We start from the raw sequence: 22,172 nt of genomic DNA on the forward strand, positions 1-22,172 counted from the left end.
CTGTATTTTGTGGTTATAACTACAAATTTTATCTAAACGCTGCATTTTTTTAAAGGATTGTACAGTCAGATATTTTTGTGACAAACAAAACAAACCAAAGGCCTTTGTGATATTTTCTCACTATGAGATTTAAGAATTTCCTTTTCTAAAATTAAAAATGTGGCGTCCCCACCTTGAAATTTCAGTTAGTTTTTAATGAAAGATTTTTTTCAACAAGATAAAAACATGAAAGTGTTTTAAAGATAAGTCCAGATGGATTTAAAGCAAACAATTATTTTACCATATAAGCACATTTAATTGCAAATCTCTGCCTGCATCCTTTGAACCTTTGGCAATCCGTAACATGTGTGGTATAAAAGGCTGCTGATGATATTCTTACACAAGCAGCTTCCTCTGCGTCACTGGGGGCCATACAATGTCCTGAAGGCGGATTTTGGTAAATGATTAGTGAGTCCTCAACCTGGCCTTTGCACCTGACGCCTACATTTTACTGCCATTGATGAGAAGATTTCAGTAGAACCCTTTGTACTAAAAACATAAATCCTTTTATGGCAACTCTTTGTACTGATCTGGGTAAACTGACAAGAAAATCATTTAAATCATAAATACAACCCTTGCATAAAAGAACAAAACACTGTGTGAACTTTATACACTGCTCTGGATGTTCTGAGTAATTTACTTTAGGAGACGAGTACCAAGTCTTTTCACTGCACCATACATAAAAAGTACAAGAGGTCAGGGGCAAGTTCTGTTTCAGCCTATTTGATTTGATCGTCTGCATTCTGGCTTCATGAATAACATGTATGGCATAAGGATGTCTGCTGTGAAATTGATGGATTATCCTGACCCCCAGATGCTCTCCAAAATGGTAATTTGGTGGCACAGGCCCAGAGCTCAACAGATACCCTTGATTTTCATGTTGCAAAAAGAAAAAAAAAACCTGGTTCTACATTATTCATAGAGCTAAAATATAATTCAGTTCCATTATTATTTTTTTTCCACCTTCGGACAGAATTTCCATCAGCATGTGATTATTAGTCCACTCGGGTGCATGCTAAGCACATCAACTGTTTTGGTTCTACGTGACCAGCATATTCATCCGGATTCATTCCTGCTGCATGATAAAAAGGAGGCTTATATATGTGGGCTTAGCCATATAGGAACAATGCATTGAGAATCATTTGAAATTATTATACATAGTTTTTGGTAAATATAATTTCAACAAAAATTGATTGATGGACTCTCTACCGTTTTTCTTACATACTAAATAATAATCTATGGTGATATGATTCTATGATATTAATACTGAAGTAAAGTCTGTTATAGTATTCTCTCAGGAAACACACCTGAAATTGAATTTGGAAATAAATCAGCTGAAACGAGAGTGCGTCTTTTGTGCTCCTCCGGGCTATAAATCAGAGTAATCCATCAAACTGACAATTTGGTGAGGCCGGTACTGAAATGGATGTTGTGCCCGATGACTTGCAACATTACCTTATGCTTTATAAAAAAGTTCCCAACCAAGGGGAAAACAACCGGAGAAAAAAAAATAACATAATGAGAGTAAAGCTCAACAAAAAGGATTTCAAAAGGAGAATATTCTTCAACATTATGTATGGGTTAGCCAAATTTCAGAATGTTCTTTATAGCAAAATTAAACAATATCTTTAGTTAACACTTATAGCATAAAATGTAAATATATATATATATGAATAATCATTTTTAGGAATTCCGTAGCTCATCATTTTAACAGGCTAATTTAAATTAATTTTTGTTGTTGTTGGTCACAGCATTTATTATTATATATTATGGCTTTTCACTAACAAATTACAAAAAGAAAAATTTAATTAAAATAGTTTAAAAAATACATAAATAAACTAAAATGTATCCCTTGTTTAACTATCAGTCTAATTAGCGCATCCCTTTTTGACATTTCGCAATTCTGGAAGACATTTCTGCTCAAATATTTCTAGGGATCCATCAAAGACAAGAGAGCCAGGATGGGGGCCAGGAGCCGAGAGTGGTGTATAGTGAGAATAGGAAGAAAAAGGAAAACAATACAAGGTAAAGTAACATTTCAAAAAGTGCTAAATCTATCCACCAGCTACTTTGGTTAGTGAGGAAAATGGAGAGAGACAGGGGTTCAAACTAGGGGGTTAGAGAGGACAGCTAAAATACACAGGGCAGGGCATACCAACCTTTTGAGAGAGTGGTAACTTGACCTATAATTCCAAATACAATTTAGGGAGATAGAACTTTGTGAGCAAAAACTGGGCAAAAAATGCTGAGTGGAGGTGGAACGAAAAAAATCAGAAGCACAAATGTTCACATTTCAAAAAGTAATCCTCATTTTTAGGCCAGACGGACTGTCCAGTTTGTCCAAATAATCCTTCAGTGATCCAGTTCAGGATTTCCTTCTATATGCTGGAAAATGTCTGAGGTCACATATCCGTGTAAATGTGCTGGAGAAAAAAAGTCCCAAGAAACCCATCTTCAGAAAGTTGACCAATGAGTCTGCCCTGATGATTGCCCTCTATTGTTAGCAAGTCCTAACATCCATTACTGTAGTAATGTCCACATCTATAAAGCAGTCAAACTCATTTTGCACATCAGGGAAACATTACCAGTGCAGATTAGGAGTAAAGAAGAAGTAATCCAGATTAATGTTCTTTCATTCCATTAGTAGAGAGCACTAATAATTCCGAGGCTCCTTGATGTTTATGTCGTTTCTTTCACAATTTGAGATTATGCGCTGTCCAAACTTGAACTGGGTCCTTTGCAAATGTGGTCCATGGGTGCAACTTAGTCCTCTAGTTTTGCTGATTCTTTATTTGTATCCATGGTTCAATTACAGTTCCACAGTTAGAAGAGGAGGCGTTAATCCACACAGGCGAGGCAGGTTTCCTCCATTAGAAAGATTATTTAAACACTCCAGTCAAAACCTCCAGCATTTCTTTACTTAAATGATCCAAATGTAGTCCAAACTGATCCTCAACTTTCGCAAAAATAAAAATAAGCTCCACAAACAAAAAAAATCTGGGAAAAAAAAGTATTTTGCTCACTTGTTTTTGTTGTCTCTACTGTGCTGAATCATCAGTAGAGGTCTCCCAATGCTCAATTTGTAATGCCCTGATTAGAAATAATCCCAAAATCAAACGAACAAAAAAAAAAGTACACAAATAAATGAAAAAAAAGGAGAATGCAAACCATACCTTTAGTATGAAGGCATATTCTTCACGTCTTATGCCATTGTTAATCCAACAGTAGGGAATAAATATCCTGTGTAGGGGATCCACATAACTCCAACCCACGAGAGAAGTGAGCACCTCAGTGAGGGTAGAAACCAAATCAGACTAATCCAGACAACGGGGTCTTATACATGTAATGTGTGCTGGTGTCTTGGTTCATTTGTTACATGATGAAAAGATGGGTGAAATTAATCCATCGAACAGGGGAGGTAGCTCCATATTTAGAGGAATCCCAGGGATGGCCGCTGGACCACTCTCTCTCTTTCTTTAACACCCTCTCTCCCATTTTTTTTCTCTCTCCAGTAATTTCCAATAATCCTGGGAAATTTTGCGGTATCCAATATTTGCCCCGTGTTTTCCACAACTGATCATTCCACCTCACAGAGATGACCAAGATAACAAACCTGAGCCCTAACAACTGTTTTAACTCCTGTCTGCTCATTACAGCAACAGATGCCCTCATGTACAAACATGCTTTCATTTAGGAAACAGATCTGTGTCTACCACTAAGTGTGAATCCAAGAGCTCTGGCTTCACTTTGAGAACCTTAGAGATGATCCCCATAGGTTTTCATTCTTGAGCATGATTTCTACTCTTTACCCCTAAATAAATAAATGTGATGGTGGAAAGATGCTTGGCGGAAAGGCGTTTACCACAAACCACGGTTCGCTCTGTCTTCAGAGGGCGAACGTTCTCCACTTACCCGTCTAGCCTGCGTTCATAGCGTCCATCTCTGCTGTGAAGCGACGTGGGGGCACCATACACGGCCCCCCCTGTCGCCCTTGTGAACCCTGACACATCCCGGCCACGTGAGCCTAACGACAGACTATCGTCCAGCCCTCTCGCTGCACTAGGAATTGTTCCTGGTTCATTGTAATCTGTGCGCAGGTCTCTGTCCCCCATCTTGTTGATTGCATTGTGAGCCTTCTGAGCACTTTTAATGTCCACAAAATCCACAAAGGCTGCAACTCCACCCTCTGAACCTCGCTTGGGCAGGACTTTGACGCTCTCCACACGTCCATATCTAAAGGGGGGGAAACAAAAGTGTGAATGTTACAAAGGAAATGTGTTATTGCCTACAGCTTACAGTTTAGTTGTCATTTTCCAAGTGTGTGTGTGTGTGTGTGTGTGTGTGTGTGTGTGTGTTGGGGCTTTCTGCTTGGTCCTTAGTTTCTACAAAGCAACAGTAACCCAGCAACTAAACGTGAACTTTGGAACGCTACATGTTACTACACACAAATGCATGAAGAAAATACTAAGGTACATGTTAGACAGAAAAAACATAAATATTTTCATGTCTGTTAAGCTACAGACTTAAAAATATGAATATCATATTTATAATTTGCAAACATGAATTCTTTTAACTCAATCTAACACGAATTTGTCATTTAGCATCACAATATGGTGTGTAGGTTGTTTTAGCTGGAGAATAGAGAGGTCTGAGCTGTTTATATACATTTCAGTCATTGCACAAATGATAACAATGAAGATTTGTTGATTCTGGTGTGATGCAACAAATTAAAGAGATAGTTTGGAATTTTTTTTTTTGGAAAGGTTATAAGCAGTAAATATTTTACCTGCAGTAGAAACTTTCTGGACTTTGTCATTTAACATAAATCCAGATTAGTTGGTCCTGGAGTCAGATGCTAAGGGCCAGCCCAAAAAGGGCCAAGATAAAACCTGACTTCCACCATCTTAAAACAACTCCAATCTCAAAATGTCATAGTGATTTATGCAAACACTGTTTTATGAACGATTAAGCCATTGTCATGTCTGCATTGGGAGGTTATTTACACTGGATATGAAGGTCGGAGGTGGTGCCCCACCAACCATCTTCCTGTGTAAAACACAAACTGCGAACAGAACCAGTAAAGTGTGTCCAGACAAAGTAGCTGACTAATAAAAAAGTTAAAAAATAATAATGTTCTCTTAAACTAATATATTTTAGCTTCCTACAATGCGTTATTTTAATAGCAGCAAGCTACTCTGACCAGAAACACTATATAAGTTCCATTCACTACATGTGTTTGACAAAGGAAGATCATTAGAAGCACACCGCCTCCTACCTCCTATTCTAAAGTAAACCCGTACCAGCTTCTGTGTAAATAATTGTCCAATGCAAATAAAAGTACCAAATAATGGTTGAAAGGTCATAAACCACCCTTGGAAAAAACCACTATAATGTCATTGAGACTCAAGTTGTTTTAAGATGATAGATGATAGGTCCGTTTTGGTTTTGGTCACTCTCGAACTACCCGTTAGCTTAAACCTAAGGGACTGTACTTATACAAATAGAATACACCAAGAAAGATATTACCTACTTATCAACTTTTAAAAGAAGTTAACTTCAAAAATCATAAACTATTGTTTTACAGCCATTTTTAATCCACTTGTCATAAATAAGGCTAAGACTACTGAACTCTGGACAATAGTACTGCACCAAACCACACTTTTATTAGCTTACTGCTGCTGCACTGTGTACTGTTTTTGTGTTATTGCACGACATTAGTAATTTTGTTTTTATATTGAGTTGAACGGTTCTTCTTATCCAAAGCATGTCATTGCATTATTGACTGTGCGTTAACCTGCATATGACAGTTAAAACCAACACAATACAGATTATGTTTAGAGCTACCACTAATTGGTTCAATCATTAGGAACATTTCATTGTGTTAAAAGCTGCAGTAAAGTACCATATCTTTATGTTATTTACACAAAGATTTAAAACAGAAATAACTTATTTTATTTCTACTGCTTCTAGCTGTATAGTTATTGGCTAGGGTAGCAAGCCTGCAGCCAACTGCATGTGTCATGCTGCTTATTGCTTCCCAACTGTAAATTCAATACATCGCTACCTTAAAGTGATGACTGGCACTCCTTTAGCTTCTACAGCACGACTGTCCGTGTTTTTTGTGAGCAGAACATCTAAATTTGTCTTTCTTCTAAATGAGAGAAAAGTGTAAAAGTCTTTCAGCCAGCTGTCCTTCAATGTGTAGCAAGGGGTGGGAGAATGTGGTAGCATTGTTTTGCTCTATAGCTACTCCATAGAGCCAGAGAAAATTCGGGGACCTTTTTACTGGCTTCTCATTAAAAGATCATTAATCTGTATGAAGAGTGTAAATTGTTTTGGTTTTTTGTTCTTTTTACAGCTGTGAAGCCATAAATTTCTAGAACCGCGGTAGACCTCGACACCGGTACCTGACCCATACCTATTAAAAAAACATGCAGAAGAGCATCCAGTCGACTTACTTGTCTTCAATAAAAGTAGGAATGACATATTAACACTGTAAGGTGGGTTAACAAATTTATCAAGCCTAGAAAATGTACAAGCCTACGCAATTACAAAGCTTGGGATCCTTTTCCTGGACAGAGCTCTGCTCAAAAGTCATCAGAAATGCGTTTTTGCTGTTTGACACAGTCAGTAGGGTATCTATAAATGTATTGGCATCCTGGTTCCCAAACACTGAACAGCTCCCGACGCCATTTTAGAAAAGCTGTTCACACTGCTTACTCATTCTGCCGTCCCCCATCTTCAGTGACTTCTATCACACACTGGGTGCACCTGCATACCCCGACTACCTCTGGGTTAACGCAGGAGCTGAGGTAGCGTTGCTGAAAATGACTCGCCAGCACCGTCTCCCCCCCCCCCCACCTCCCGTCCAACCCCACTCTGCTGCTGCAATACCGGGCTGCCAGTCACCACCATCCCCCTCAAAAAAAAAAAAAAAAAAACACATCGTTACCCACATCATATCTTGGGATTATGTAAATAAAACATCATATAGCGAGTCAGCCCATTACTGTGCGTTCTGCGGAGCAGCATGAATCAGACACGGAGCTTCTCTTTTCTCTAGTCCTCTCACTGCATCAACCCAGTACGAAAACAAAAGCCTCCGACAACAGCAAGATCATTGCATCGCTTTGATAAGAATGCCTGTTATGTTTTGATAAATGCTATATACAGTTCAGGGGGGGGGGGGTTATGCTAGCCCATATTTCGGCCCTTTTGTTCGCTTATCGACCGATATGGCGGTGTCTGTAACGTCAAAACAAAAAGCGACGTTTAGGTAGAGAATAGTATATTTTGAGCGGTCTGGTTTCCAGCACGTAGGCTATTTCCTTGACAGCCCAGAAAAGAGAAGCGAGAGAACACAGACGAACCGTGATAGCCCACAGACATTCATCCGTAAATTTATGCTTTTTGGTGCTCAGGTCCAGAAAATACAACAAAGAGCTAAACGCCGATAAATGCTTGATAGGGGTTTGTCATGCTCCTCGAACAAACGAGCCGAGCTTACAGTGAGAAGTATGACGGGCTAATTTAAGAAAATATGGATATGATTAAGCTTGAATCGGAAGACGCTGCAGGCTGTGCAAGTCAGCAGCAGCCAGCAGCTGCGGGGAAGCAGCGCGGTTTTCATGTGGGAGAGACGACCATCTTTCTGCGCACGAAAGTAAACACAAGTAGCCGGCCACAGACTGTGCTCCAGTGCTGCACATCAGCAGCACGGCATCAACGCTCAGTCACAGCCAGGGAGGGTGCAACAAAGCTGCGGCGTGAACGGCGCGTCACTTCGGAGGGCTTGTCGTAGACAGAATCCGTCTCTACAAACAGACTCTCTGGGCTCCAAAAGACTTATGAGCTAATCAAGCACGCTTTGTGCAGAGATCTGGCTGGAAGCGGTGTCTGACACAGTCAGAGAGTCACGCTAAACATCGGAACCTGGCTCTCACACCAGATGCACAAGATGCAGGCTGTACAATGCATTGGTTTTACAATGCTGTCCAGCTCCCCAGGAAGGCTGGAGTTTGTTTACATTGCCTGCTGTTAGCCTTTGCTGTGTCTTCCTTGCGGTGATCGGGACCAAAGGTGGGTTGCACTAAAGTCAGTTTGTAACCTGGTGGAAATGTGCACCCACCCAACATGAAGGGGCAAGTTATAGCAGGCAGTAAGTGAGTGGCCGTGGCCATATGTCTGCGAGTGGATGAGTCTCCGCTCAAAATGCAGAGCTGACAGCACAGTTGCCAAATGGGACTTCGCTACAGGGGGAACCTCTTGCTTTATCCCGACTTCACTAAAATACATCTCACGGCACATACTAAGAGATGCTGGCCGTGCAAATAATACAAAAACACAGACACACACACACCTCCTATTAATGTTCGTACTCACCGCTTGAAGTGCTCAATAATTTTCTCCTCTCGTACATTTTCGGGTAAATTTCCCACCCATAAATGTCTGGTTTCCCGGACCATACTGTGTGCTCTTGCTCCCCGATCATACAGATGAGTTTGCTGTGTCAGTTTCTCCCCGTGCAAAATACAAAAGATCTGGAGAATAAAAGCTGGGCGAGAAAAGGGTCGTAGCCTGCTTGACGCAAATCATTGACTGTTCGTTGTGACCCAATGTAAACCATTAGGCTGGATCCCCCTGCACGCTGTTTGATACTCTTCGCTGTTAGAGGCGCGAGCTTGCACTCTCCTCGCGAACGCGCTCCGCTTCTGTTCCCGTGACTAGGCGCGTCCCTGTCACCACGCGACCTTTGGGTGTCGAAAGAAAGCATGTAGCTTCCTAAAAAGATGCAGCAACTTCGCTTGTAAATGAGAGGCACACCGCGCAGGCGTGGCTTTGTGTGTGAACTTCTTTTCTTTTTTCCTTCTTCCCGATGAGATAGTACTATGCCCATGCGCATGCGTGAGAAAACCCCTGGTTGAGCGATGGATGGTGCTTTGACATCTGAGAAGCTCACAAGAGGATCCCATCACTGCCTGTTAAATACAGTAAGGCGAGGCAGTTTGAATACAGAGTAAACGAGCCCATGTTTGATATTTGTATGATGAATAATTTTTTATGAAGCTGCTTTTATTCTTATCAGAGGACACACTTCCAGATTTTTTAATTGTAAAATATGCGCACATTTTAAAACGTCGGGCGTTAGACTGGAGGTGGCTATCATTTGCTATTCTAAGCAATGACAAAGATTCACTTGTTGAAGCTCAAACTTTATCAGAATCCGACGGCTGATAAATAGATGGGTGGACCTCCAACCACAAACCAAACCTTTATATATTTTAATCATGTGCATTATCATTTTGAATGATTGAAATAAGGCGCAGACAATTCGGAAATCGTTGTCTATGTACTTTTTCTTAGTTGTTCTTTTCTGGCAACTTAACAAAACAGTATATTGGATCTGGTTGCCCTACAGTGTTGGGACAGATTTGTTTTACAACATGGGGGCAATGCAATATTGCATTTAAATTGGCAAAATGAACAGCTTCCGGTTTTGGCAACAAATTGGAAAGGACACAACAAATACACAGAGACAAAAATACAAAGGAAAGATAAAATGAATAAAGAGGGGAATTAGGAAAAATATATTGAATATATTCACTACATTTACAACGATATTGAATCACTTGTCTTTGCATACACATAAGCATGACTGGCATCCCTTTCCTAATATAAAGGCTTTAACATGACTTTGGTTGACCCTTTGCAGCTACAACAGCCTCAACTCGTCTGGAATGGCTCTCCTCAAGTTTAAGGAGTGTGTATATGGGAATATTTGACTAATCTTCCATGAGAGCATTTGTGAGGGCATGGACAGATGTTGGATGATATGCCCTGACTCTAATTTACCCATAAGGTGCTCTGTTGGGTTGAGGTCAGAGCTTTGTGCAGACCAGTCAAGTTCCTCAACCCCAAATTCACTCATTCATATCTTTATGGACCTTGCTTTGTGCACTGTTATGGAGTCATCTTGGAACTGAGGCGGCCAAACTGGCTTTTCCAAAACAAAACCATTTGTTTTGGCTCTTTTAAATTGTTGGAATGGGTGCTGGTAATTCTGCTCCTTTACCATTTCAAACTGTTGCATTTTAATTCTTACCTCATTCTTACAGGTATTAAATGAAGACTACCAGCCATGCATTAAAACTGAGTTTGATAATAAATATTATCTAACAGGAGGTTCCTAGTGGTTATTTGGGTTTAATCAGGTGTCATAGTCATATTTTATGAGTCAATTAAATTAAATTCAAAAATACTGTAAAGTAAAATGGACTGGTCCAAAAATAACCACAATTAACATAAATAAGGTGTAATATAAAATTAATTAATTAATTATAAAGAAAAGTAAACTGCTACTGAATGGTTGAGCACATAGGTATGGCATGGCTTGTTTACACTTACAACATAGAAGTAGGTTTGGCTGAAATGGTGTCCAGGTCTCCATATTGTCTTATAGTAGAAACTCCTACAGAAAACCTTATCAATCCTTTATTTTAAACAACTGTATTCACCATAGAGCAACAAGGACAGACATCTCCTGAAGATATTGAAAAATTAATACCCCTTTTGACCAACTTTGTTCCACTGTGGCTTGCTTTTCTTAATTTATTTTCATTTATTTTCTCAAATAGTATATGTGTGGTAATTAACAATATGTGTTGCAGAAGAAGTGGGATGGCAACAGGCTTGGTGTTTGGTGTTGCATTTCTGTTGAGCTGACAGTTGAGCTGTTACTATTGTGCCTTCGATACACTGTGCAGGTACGAAGTAGACATAATGTTGAATAACGTTTAAGCTCATCTGAGCTGCAGTCACTGAGCATAGTTCACATACGTTTGTAGGAGAAGTGAACCATCATGTTGTTGCAGCTCAACAGAAGGAGGCTTTTTGAAATTGCTTACCTGGAAGGCATTATGCTGCCTCTGTTTGGCCAGTGCAAACAAAGAACGTGAGGCAGCAACCTTATAACATTTGGACATTGAAACACTTGTGAGACTACCTCTACTGCCCATTCAGAGGGCACAACACCTTTCTCTCAGAATTCATCTCCAACCCCCAATAAAGAGTGAAGCCTTTCAAAGGTTCAAAACTTACACTATTTTGCCAAATGTATTGGGTCACACCACCAAATCAATGAATTACCACGTTCCAATTACTTCTATAGCTGCAGGTCAATAAAGTTTGGTGTGGAGAAACTTGACTGGCCTGCACAGAGTCCTGATCTTAAACTTCTTGAACACCTTTGGTATGAATTAGAGGGGAGGCCAGTAAACATCTTCCACCTTGTATAAGATGTTTACAGAATAGTTAAAGTTGCTTTTGCTGTCCATCAACAAACTGGACCTTATAGATTTAGATTAGGATGTCATCAAAGTCCATGCACATGTAAAAGTAGAAGGACAAATACTTTTGGCACAATAATGTGTATCTGTAACTGTAAAATTAAATGATAATGTGCACATCCAGAAGTGATTTAAAAATAGTATCTACTAATTTCTGAACCTGTAATATCTAAAGGTACTGTATGGGTCAGGTATGTTTTGTGGGTAGGTTTATTATTAAAACAACTGTTAATTAGCTATGCTAAATATTGCTTAGAGTTCTGTTAACAATGGCCAAAGGTTCATCTTTGTAACAAAAGCAAGATGTGTGGTCAGGGATGAAGGAGATCAGAGGCTTCAAGCAGAAGGACGATTGGACCGATAGATGTCTGGACAGAGCCAATGAACTAAACACATTCTTTAATGGGTTCAATTCAGAAACAAGCTCAGCATCCTCTTCTCCTGCTGACAGCCAAACAGACATCGCACCCTCCTTTGACCCACAGCTTTTCTGTCACGCCTCAAATGTTTTATCTTCCTTCTCAGTCATGGACGCTTCTGCTTCTACATGTTTGTCTTCAACCAAATCAGAAGATGCTGATGCTCCCTTAGCCTCCCCATTCCACCTGTGTGTCTCAAGAAGTCAGATGAAGAGACAACTGCAAAGACTGAACCAGAATAAAGCTGCAGGTCCAGATGGTGTCAGCCCTAGAGTCCTGAAGGGCTGTGCAGAGTAGCTCTGTGGGATTCTGCAGCACCTCTTCAGCATTAGCCTGATCCAGAAGAAGGTTCCAGTGTTGTGGAAGACCTCCTGTCTTGTTCCGGTATCCAAGAAAACTCACCCATTCAGTCCTCATTTAATCCCCATTCAGTCCTTAATGACCTGTTGCCCTGACATCCCACATCACGAAGGTCCTAGAGAGACTCATGTTGGCCCACCTGAGTAAGCAAACAATAAACTATCTGGACCCCCTTCAGGAGTTGAAGATACCATCATACACCTGCTTCAACAGACCCACTGTCATCTGGACAAAGCCAGCAGCACTGCGAGGATCATCAATCCAACCTGATTTGCTTTGTCAGAAACTCCAGAAGACTCAGGTGGAGGCCTCAACAATCTCCTGGATCAAAGACTACCTGACAAACAGACCACAGTTTGTGAGACTGAAGGGTTGTGAGTCTAACCAGGTAGTCAGCAGCACAGGAGCACCACAGGGGACTGTACTCTCACCATTCCTTTTCACTCTGTACACCTCAGACTTCCAGTACAAGACAGACTCCTGTCATCTGCAGAAATACTCGGATGATTCTGCAGTCGTGGGGAGGATCAGAGATGGACAAGAAGCTCAGTACAGGAAGGGGGTGGAAACAATCATCTCATCTTGAACGTGACTAAAACAAAGGAGATGATTGTAGATTTTAAGAGAAACAGGAATAGGTCAGACACTGTTTCCATCATGGGAGAAGAAGTGGAGGTGGTGGAGGAGTATAAATACCTCGGTGTTCACCTGGACAACAGACTAGAGTGGAGATCCAACCGTTAAGCCGTCTAGAAGAAGGGACAGAGCAGACTGTACTTCTTGAGGAAGCTTAGGTCCTTTGGTGTTTGCAGCAAGATGCTGCATATCTTCTATAAGTCTGTTGTGGAAAGTGTGATCTCTTCTGCTATCATCTGCTGGGGAAGCAGCATCAGAGCCAGGGACTTTAAAAAGCTCAACAAGCTGATAAAAAAGGCTGGCTCTGTTCTGGGGACTCCTCTGGAACCTCTGGAGATCATTGTGCAAAGAAGGATTCTTCTAAAATTAAAGAACATTATGGAGAACACTGAGCTAACTTCATGAGACTGTCGTACAACAACTGTGTCTTCAGTCAGAGGCTTCTTCAGATCTGCTGTAAGACAGGAGATCCTTTCGGCCCACAGCCATCACCATCTACAACAGCTCTTTGAAGAAACCTACAAAATATGAGCTACAACAACAATTAATTTCCCTTTGAAATTAATAAAGTATTTTTGAATTTGAATTAACATGTTTTGTTATCACACAAAAAACAATTTTTTTTTTATTTATTAATTGTTTTTTTAATGTATTTAAATTTGTTTTTTTACAAATCAACGTGCCCTGTTTGGAATACAGCTTATAGAGGGGATTCTTAAATAAAGAACTTTGACCAGGTCTAAGCTGTTTTAAGCTAGTATGTAACATAAAATAATCTCTATGTCCAAAGGTCTAAGGCAGTAGAGGTCAATAAAAGGAAATGCATGTTCCTTTATACACAATAATAAAATGTTTATAATATTTCCTCAATACAATTTTACCCAAAAGTGCCCCCATTTGTTTTTTAATTACCACTACTGTCACATCAGTGCATCATGCCCAGAGCAGTATGAAACATTTTTAATACAGTGTTTTGAAAAACACTGTCTCCATGGCACCACATCTTTCTGATTTTGTTACTATATTAAGCATCTGGAAAGCGTTGTGCGCATGCGCCCAGCGTGCCTATCAGAGGCCTCGAGAACAGTCTGAACTCTCCGGAGGAGGCGTCAAAAATCTCTCAGTCGCTCCAGCACCCTCACTGCTATCGGCTGCGTTTGGACACCGTCTTTGGTATACCTGCTGAATGCTTCCTGATGTGGAACTTTATACCGTTATAAATCCATGAAACCCATCGGAGTACAATTTACTATTTTGGTGGATCGACCAGACACCAAAAAACAAATGTCGTCATCTGTGGTTTTCAGACTTGGATTACTATGGATACTGGACCGTCAGGCTCATATTGTTCCCCATGTAAATTTTTTTGAGAAGGAACTGGAATGACATATCAGAAAGCCTCTCTTGGAATATATATGTCTCTGTCTGCCCTGAGCTCTAAATAAAGACACGTCTTCATACCGACGTCAAAATGTGGATTTCATTCGATGTGGGTGTCAGAACATAAATCATGAAAAGACGACAAGCTTTGAAATACGTTGCAAAGACGTGAACGACATCTTAATGTCTGTTGGGCGTTAAAATAATATTTGGTGAAATTAGACTAACAAAATATGGGTTCCTTACGTTGAAGAAATGAATGTCCCACCAAAAAAAAAACAAAAAAAAAACCAAAGCCTCTAGGGGCCTAGCTCTTTGTTCTACGCCATTTTGTGAGACTAACAGCAGTAATGGTTTCGTCAGCCATTTTGCCTTTACGTTTCCATAAAGTAACCAGCGAAACAACGTTACACGTATTGTTAACAACTGTTTACAAATACATACTGAATAACAATTGTAGAATTGGCAAATTGCGTTATCTGCTGCATCAGATGATTATTTAAAGGTAATCGACGTTTGTAGCCAACAGAGATATTCGTTTACCTCTTTATATTCAATAAACGGTTAAACGGGCAGGTTACCATGGCAGGGGAGGTGAAATAAAGATGAGTCCACGAGGGGTTTAACGCTCTCACTTTCATAGTAAATGTTATTGTAATGTGCACCTTTACAAGTTTATTTTATGAATACTTCTATTTTACAGTTAAAAACTAAGCCATTTTTTTCACTAGTGAAAAATAACAGACAAAAGATAGCAGACAATGTGTATATAAATATCTGCTTTATATTTTTACATCAGCCAAAATACCACTCAGAATAATTGTGAAGCAAAAAACGAAACGGAAAAACATCAGTTATGCTACATGGGACAAAGCAAGGCTTTTCAGTTACAAGTTCAGCCATATTCCCAGAGCTGAGGTTTGTTGTTAGTAACCAAAAATTTAAGCACACAGTTATACTCACAAGTAAATTCCTGTTTCGAATTCCTATGTTCAACTAATAAAAACTAAAGCAAAGTAGGTTTTGTGCAGTAATCTAGTGTTATAGAGAAACTGTATCAAATAACATGAGAACTGTTTTATGAAAATATCCATCAGTACAGGTCTAAAAAAGCAGGCCAATAATCTGATGTTTACTTAAACTGTCTTTCATATAATAGTTCATGCTATCTTTGATGCTGCTTCTCCTGTGTTTGTCGTGTTTGTCGACGATCTCTCCTTGCATACATAGTAAAATCTTCTTCATCCTGTGTGGAGAGTACATGGCAGAAATAAATGCATGAAATACAATATTAGGACCTGTATTAGTAAATGTACAGCTTAAAGAGAATATTCACCAATAAGCCATAACACTATGACCATTGACAGGTAATTTGAATTACAGCAATCAAGTTTTTACAGCACAATATCACTGAGAAAAAAATCTGTCACTATATTCACAAAGATGTTACTTTGACATCTGTGAAAACTTGATTGCAAAAAAAATAAATCACATTTGATATGATAGCTGCAACCTTCTAGAGCAGCAACTGGGCATGGGAAAGTGTAAGACTTTGATAAACTAGAGCAAAAAAACAATGGCTTCATGATTTAACAGTATTTACACACACAAAACAAACAGTCATTCAAAATTATGCTAAAATAGTATAATTAGGAGTGGATCAAAGAACACAAAGTGCCTGAGGTTTGTGCTCCAATCTCTGCACATGTAGGTCTGATAGGATGTGATAGCCCCTAAAAAAAGCAATGCCAGTCACTCAGACCATTGGAACCCCCACCCTCTTGTACACCTTAAGATGCTCATTTACCACACTTTTACAGGTGAAAGCAATATTTGGCAGCTGATCATAATGTTATGGCTTATCTGTGTTTGAATGGCTCAAAACAGTCTGTTAGATATTTTAATATCAGTATTTAAAACATTATTAATGTTTGAACTTAACTAGTCACTGAAATTAAATTATTCTACTTTCTATTGTCTAGTAAGATTCCACTTTTTTTTCAAGTTAGCACATTTAACAGTTTGTTTTTCACGTGCTCTTAATTATCTGGAAGTGCTTTAATACCCAGCAGTTAGATGCAGTAAGAACAGACCTGTGAAAGGATTAGTAGGATTGTTTTTCCATAAGTTAGAGATTACTCTGACCTAAAACTGTCTTGGAGCTCCTAAACCCTTCCCCTCCTGGAATAAAGTTTGAGAAGTTCTTTTTCATCCTGGGACATAGTTTGATAAACACATTTGTATTCTGCCCCATTTCACTGGTCTCCAGAGAAACTGACTGACCTGTGAGGATGCTGCATCCAGCAGATCCATGTTTGGGATGAGACAGCTGGCCTCACCGAGGAAACATATTAGAATATGGAACACGTCAGCCCAGCGTCCCACGGTCAGCATCAAGACCATCAAACCTCCGAGACGCACGACAACGGCATTGAGAACAGCCTGGCTGCTCGGCAGACGATGCTGCTCTTCTATAGGATCAAGATTTCAAAAGAGGGTAATGAACAAGGATGGTCTACCCAACTGCTGAAACAAATTGCCTTAATTAATTACATATAATTAATTAACAACCAAGGGAAAAGGAAAGGAACCAATTAATAAATAAATAATGGATGTTTTTCTTATATTCAAAGATACTTTTGTGTTATCTTAAAGCAGAAGCATTGGCTTCATTGAATACCCTCTAATGCAGAGTTTGAATGGTTGACCCTCACCCTGCATGTACACCACCAACAATGTGTAGCAGATAGTCAGTGGTGTCCAGAACCTCAAGGCCTCGGTTGCAGAGAGAAACTGCTGGTTGATGATCGATACAGATGCCAGCACGGCCACAAAGAAGGCAATGACCATAGTCCTGCAAAGCATGGGAAGCAGATAGCAGCCTGATGTGAGCAGGCTGATGCAAATCCCGCAGTAGCGCTGGGAGCTGTGGAGCTTATACAGAGCAATGACATGATGCAGAAGGGCTGCTGCCTTCTTTGCCAGATACCAGCTGAGAGCTGCTGCCAAGAGAAGGCTTAGCCAGCGCTGGGATGCCCCCTCGTGGAGAAAGTGCAAACTACAGCTGATGGCACAGCCCAGGGAGAGCTGGCTTTGCACTAACAGCTGCAGCAGAAACCTTCTGGTTTCCTGGGAGGGGAAGAGCGGATATAATGAATTAATCACACCACATAATAGGCAGTTATATTGCAGCTCATAAGTCAGTGTGAAATTATAAAATACAGAAATCAACTTATCAAAAAATACCACTGGAAAATCGGTACATACTGTTAGGTTTAGACATTTGTTAAACAATTAGGTGGCTTGTACAACCGAACGGTTTTACAAACTGTTTCATTCTGTTTTATAAATACACATATGTTTGATATCAACTATATACAAAAATCTGTGTGCACTAAATCTTTTTCAATGTGTAATCTGCGGATGATGTAGTCAAATGTGCATCAAAAACAAATAAATGCATATTTATTCTCAGCTTTAGCTTTAGCCATGCTCAGTCACAGTAGGCATGCGACCCAAAACACTGTTAAGACTTGTAGGACAGTGTGTTTGGAGACTCATGGTTGGAAACACTCCATCTCATGTGGCAAGAGCAAAGTACAGTGACACATTAATTCACAGTTTGCAAAAAATATTCATTACCAATAAACTTCATTCCATTCCATCCAATGCTACAACCACAAACTTCAATGTATATTATTGAGATTTTATGTGATAGACCAAGACAAAGTAGTTTATAAATGTAAAGGTGTGAAATAAAATTCACATGTGATTTTCCTTTTTCTGTAGAAATAAAATTACAGAGGTTGGTTTGTACATATTCTCACCTTCCTCCCTTTATGCTGATGCTCATAAATAAAATCCAGTACAACAATCTTCCTTCAGAAGTTGCCTAATAAGTAAATGGAATTCACCAGCGTGTAACTTAATCTCTGTATATCTAAGAAGGCCTCAGAGGTTTGTTGGAGAACATGAGTGAACACACAGCACCATGAAGATCAAGGAACACAACATACATGGCAGGGATACAGTTGTTTAAAGCAGGATTAGGGTCTAAAACAACATCTGAATCTTTAAGACTTTGGCACAACTGCAAACCTAGCAAGACATGGCTGTTCACCTAAACTAACTGGCCAGGCAGGGAGATCATCATTTTAGAGAAGCACCAAGGAGGCCCATTGGAACTCTGGAGGAGCTGCAGAGATACACAGCGCAAGTAGGAGACTCTGTTGACAGAACAACTATCAGCCACTTCAAAATCTGTCCTTTACAGAACAGTGGCAAGATGAAAGCTATTGTTGAAAGAGAGCCATTCGTAGTCCTAATTGCTGATTCACAAAAGCCATGTAGCGGACACAATCGTTTTAAATCCAATTAAAAATCTCTGTTAAGAATTGATGTCCACAGATGCTGTCCATTCAGTCTGACTGAGCTTGAACTATTTTGCAAAAACATGAAACTGGGCTGTAATCATAGCAAGGTGGTTCTATAAACTATTGACCCATGAGTGCTAAATTCAAAATTTACACTTTTAAGACTTTTATTTGGGAAAAAAAATAAAAACCATATATTCCTTAATCAATTATGAAAACTTTACAATCCTAATAAAACACACTCCTACTGTCCCTTACAAAACAAAAATTAAACAGAAAGAAAGTAATGTTTTTTCTTTGAAATGCTACAAGAACAAACAAGAATGGCATGAAATCTGCATAAGTCTGAACCTGAACCTCAAAGCCCAGTATTAGATGTGTGCCTGCTCCAACTGACCTGATTTAAAGGAATAAATCCTGTCAACAGTTTGTCATCAACCACAACTTAAACCCAGTTGGCTTAGCCAGAAAGCTTGTATAACTTGCAGCTCAGTGATCGGCGCTGGGAAAACTGAAATGAGTAAGATGATTTAGACCGATCATCACCCATACCAAGGATGCCAAAACACTGAGCCAAGCAAAGTTGACAAAGTGCAGCATCCTTTCGGGATTTCAGAAAAGGATAAAACAAAATCTTGGTTTTTCGGACACCACTTTGTTCTGTCACTATACCACTGTTATCTTACCGGTCCAGCTGTAAGCAGTCCAGAGACGGCTCGCAGGCAAAATTCCAGTACCACCAGTGACGCCACACGGGACCCCACTATGGCCAGTATCCCAGTCACAAGGAAAAATTGAAGCATTCCTAAAAGTCCATGTTTAGCCCTTATTGGGTTGCTGCTTGACCTCACGCTTGATGTGCCGTCATTATTTTTGTCATGCCAGCTGCAAATTATAGGAAAGATCAAATAAGGGATAAAGATGATCTATACAAAATGTAAATTTAAACAACCACTGAAACAAAAATATTGTATTTAGCCTGATGAACACATGACAAGACTTAAAAAAATTATTCTTAGCAGAAGATTTTCTCACCTGTCCTCTAACAATAGATGCACTCTCAACAGGGAGCACAGCACAGAGATCCCAGATGCCCCCACCAGCCCTGCAAGTCACCCAACAATGAAATTCTCATCTTTTCCAGTAAAAGAAAATGTCTTGATGATACCCAAGGCTTTGAGGTAAATAACCAGGGGACAAAACAAAAGTGGAAACCTTTGTAATGTGTGCACCCTGTTACATCTAACATAAAACTAACAGTGTTTCAGACGAAGAACATCATACTGACAGTCAAACATGATGTTGGTAGAGGGATGATTTGGGGCTTCTTTACTTCAAAAGCTTTCGTAATTTATGGAACCACCAATTCTGCTCTTTACCAGAAAGACCCGAATAGAGAATGTCAGTTTGTGATTTTTAGATTAAACATCCATCTGTTATATTGCAGGTCAATAGACCTGCGTACACCATTCAGTCAAATTTAATTCAGCTTATTCCTATAGGGCCATTTCACACAAATATCACCAGCGATTTCACCTCTGAATGGCTTAAAAAATGAAGGTTCACAAGTGGCTTAGTCAAAGTTTGGACTTAAATCTGATTGAAATGATATGTCATGACCTAAAATAGGCAGTTAATGCTCAAAAACCTCCAACGTGGCTGAATTAAAGCAAGTCTACAAAGGACAATGGGCCAAAATTCCCCCACAGTGATGTAAAAGGTTAACTACCAGTTTTCTGAAACACTTAATGACTTTTGTTGCTAAATGTGGCACAATCAGTTATCAGGTTTAGAGAGCAATGACTTTTTTCCTTAATGAATCAAATCATCATATAAAAACAGATTTTTATATTTACTTAAGTCTATCAAAATATGTTTGATGATCTGAAAAATTTCAGTGTGACAAAAAACCTGTAAGGAGACAAATACTTTTCACAGTACTGTACCTGTTCCCTCCTGTTGCTTAGTGACCCAATAAAATCTTCAAGCAGTTAACATTTCAAACCTTTCTCAAACATTTTTTCTCCAGTTTTAACGCATCTTATCAATCGATCCATCCATCCATCCATCCATTTCCTGCTGTACTGCTAATGGAAAAACATTTATAGAGGACTTGAACATCAATATTAAAGTTTCTGAAGTTAAAGATATCTAAAATGATATTCCTGCTAAAATTTAAGATCTTCTCAAATGCACCTTCAAGAAAATAAACTAGGATAAGATTTCTAAAATTCCTCAAAAAGTTTGCTGTCCATTTTAACATTTATGGGTTTGACTGAATATGTGTTGGAGATATCCATAATTCAATTTTTCCTAGATACCGTAAATGAACATAATGTATAGATGGACAACTAAATGTAGTTATTTTTGACCTGGAGCAACTGATCATTTTATGATTAAATGCACTGCCATACTCATGGCTTCTGCATTGGACATATTTTTGTCTGCCTCTTACATGTTACCAAAGCAACAGCTTGTCTGGGACATAGTTTTTAAAGTATACATATTTATTATATTTAATACAAATCTCATAGAATTCCCAAATGTTTCAATCTGTTAAGTATATACATTATTTAATTGGACCCCTTGTATCCTGGGTCTCAATTAATGGCAGAGGCAGGCGATCTGCTGCAGAAAAGTTCAGTCAACCACACAGACTAATGACAGCCTGTCAAGCATTCAAGCATTAGAAGAAATAACTGAACGAGGAGCTTACCTTGAAGTAAACCAACCAGAGGGTTTGTGTCCAGAATCAGCCAACCTGGTAGGAGGTAGGAAGTTGGCAAAAATGAAGTAATGAAGGAAAACATTTTTTCCAGGTTTTCCAGGAATACATGGAGGACAACTTTAATACATCAACTCATGCTCCTGAGTTATGTATTCTGTTTCTCAGATCGGATTTCTGAAATGTTGGAGTAGCTTCCCTGTTTTTATTTCCTGTTGCCTCAGCGCTGAGCTTTGCTCAACCCAAACCCTGTACTGTGTCTCGTACCAAAGGTCATGTGAGCGTTGCTGGAGCTGTTTGAGTCAGAACAAGATAATAGAGACTAATGCGCTGGGTCAGTTGTTCTATACCGCACTCTAAAACTAATTCTGACACAGACAAGTCACCTTAGGATAAATACAATTGAGTTTATTTAGATGTTCAACATTTCAATGGCAACAGAATCTAACATACCACTACGAATAATACTATCCTAAATTTAAAACCTACATTATTTACGATAAGATACAGTACTCAGGGCCTTTAAGACACAGATATACATTAGGTGCAGGAAAACTTATAATCCTGAGATGAAAAAAGAAAAATATAAATCAATCATTTAGGCCACGGAGGTTAGCAATAGTCACAATATAAGCTCTTCCTGTGCATATGTGAGCTTTTTTAGAAGAGAATTGGTCCAATATTCATCCCTCAGTAGTGAAATTCCCAGGGTGTCAGCAGCAAAGTGACAGGTACGTAGAAACATGCAGATGCAACAGACAACAGAAAGCAATAACTTAGGTCGAGACAAAAAACAAGTAAAAACTTGTTAGAAATAAACATCAAATCCCAAAGTATACATGCCTGGTGAAATAAAGTGTTAAACTGTGCTATATTTAAGCAAAAATGGAGATAT

At 39.3% G+C, this 22,172-nt stretch overlaps 2 protein-coding genes and 1 long non-coding RNA gene across 3 annotated transcripts in view; 1 reads left to right on the forward strand and 2 right to left on the reverse strand.

Annotated features, from left to right (window-relative positions):
• Positions 1-8,653, reverse strand: part of spen (spen family transcriptional repressor) — a 30,525-nt gene extending 21,872 nt beyond the window's left edge. Inside the window, exons 1-2 of the mRNA XM_047367521.1 lie at positions 8,422-8,653; positions 3,952-4,272 (exon numbers count right to left, since the gene is read on the reverse strand). Of these exons, the coding sequence (XP_047223477.1) occupies positions 3,952-4,272; positions 8,422-8,504 (404 nt within the window). The 5' untranslated portion in view covers positions 8,505-8,653. The remainder of the gene's footprint in view (positions 1-3,951; positions 4,273-8,421) is intronic.
• On the forward strand, positions 1,980-16,576 carry LOC124869587. Its single transcript, XR_007038619.1, has 3 exons — positions 1,980-2,064; positions 6,398-9,029; positions 16,449-16,576. It is a non-coding gene; the product is annotated as an uncharacterized LOC124869587 (long non-coding RNA).
• tmem82 (transmembrane protein 82) lies at positions 14,944-21,526 on the reverse strand. Its single transcript, XM_047367476.1, has 6 exons — positions 21,269-21,526; positions 19,588-19,657; positions 19,239-19,437; positions 16,894-17,308; positions 16,463-16,650; positions 14,944-15,425 (listed from the first exon to the last, which is right to left on the reverse strand). The coding sequence occupies exons 1-6, from the start codon at positions 21,360-21,362 to the stop codon at positions 15,345-15,347; spliced, it is 1,047 nt and encodes a 348-aa protein (XP_047223432.1). The 5' UTR covers positions 21,363-21,526; the 3' UTR covers positions 14,944-15,344.
• Positions 21,527-22,172: the final 646 nt, after the last annotated feature.

This window comes from Girardinichthys multiradiatus, chromosome 1, assembly GCF_021462225.1.
Source record: "Girardinichthys multiradiatus isolate DD_20200921_A chromosome 1, DD_fGirMul_XY1, whole genome shotgun sequence".
NCBI classification, from domain to species: domain Eukaryota; kingdom Metazoa; phylum Chordata; class Actinopteri; order Cyprinodontiformes; family Goodeidae; genus Girardinichthys; species Girardinichthys multiradiatus.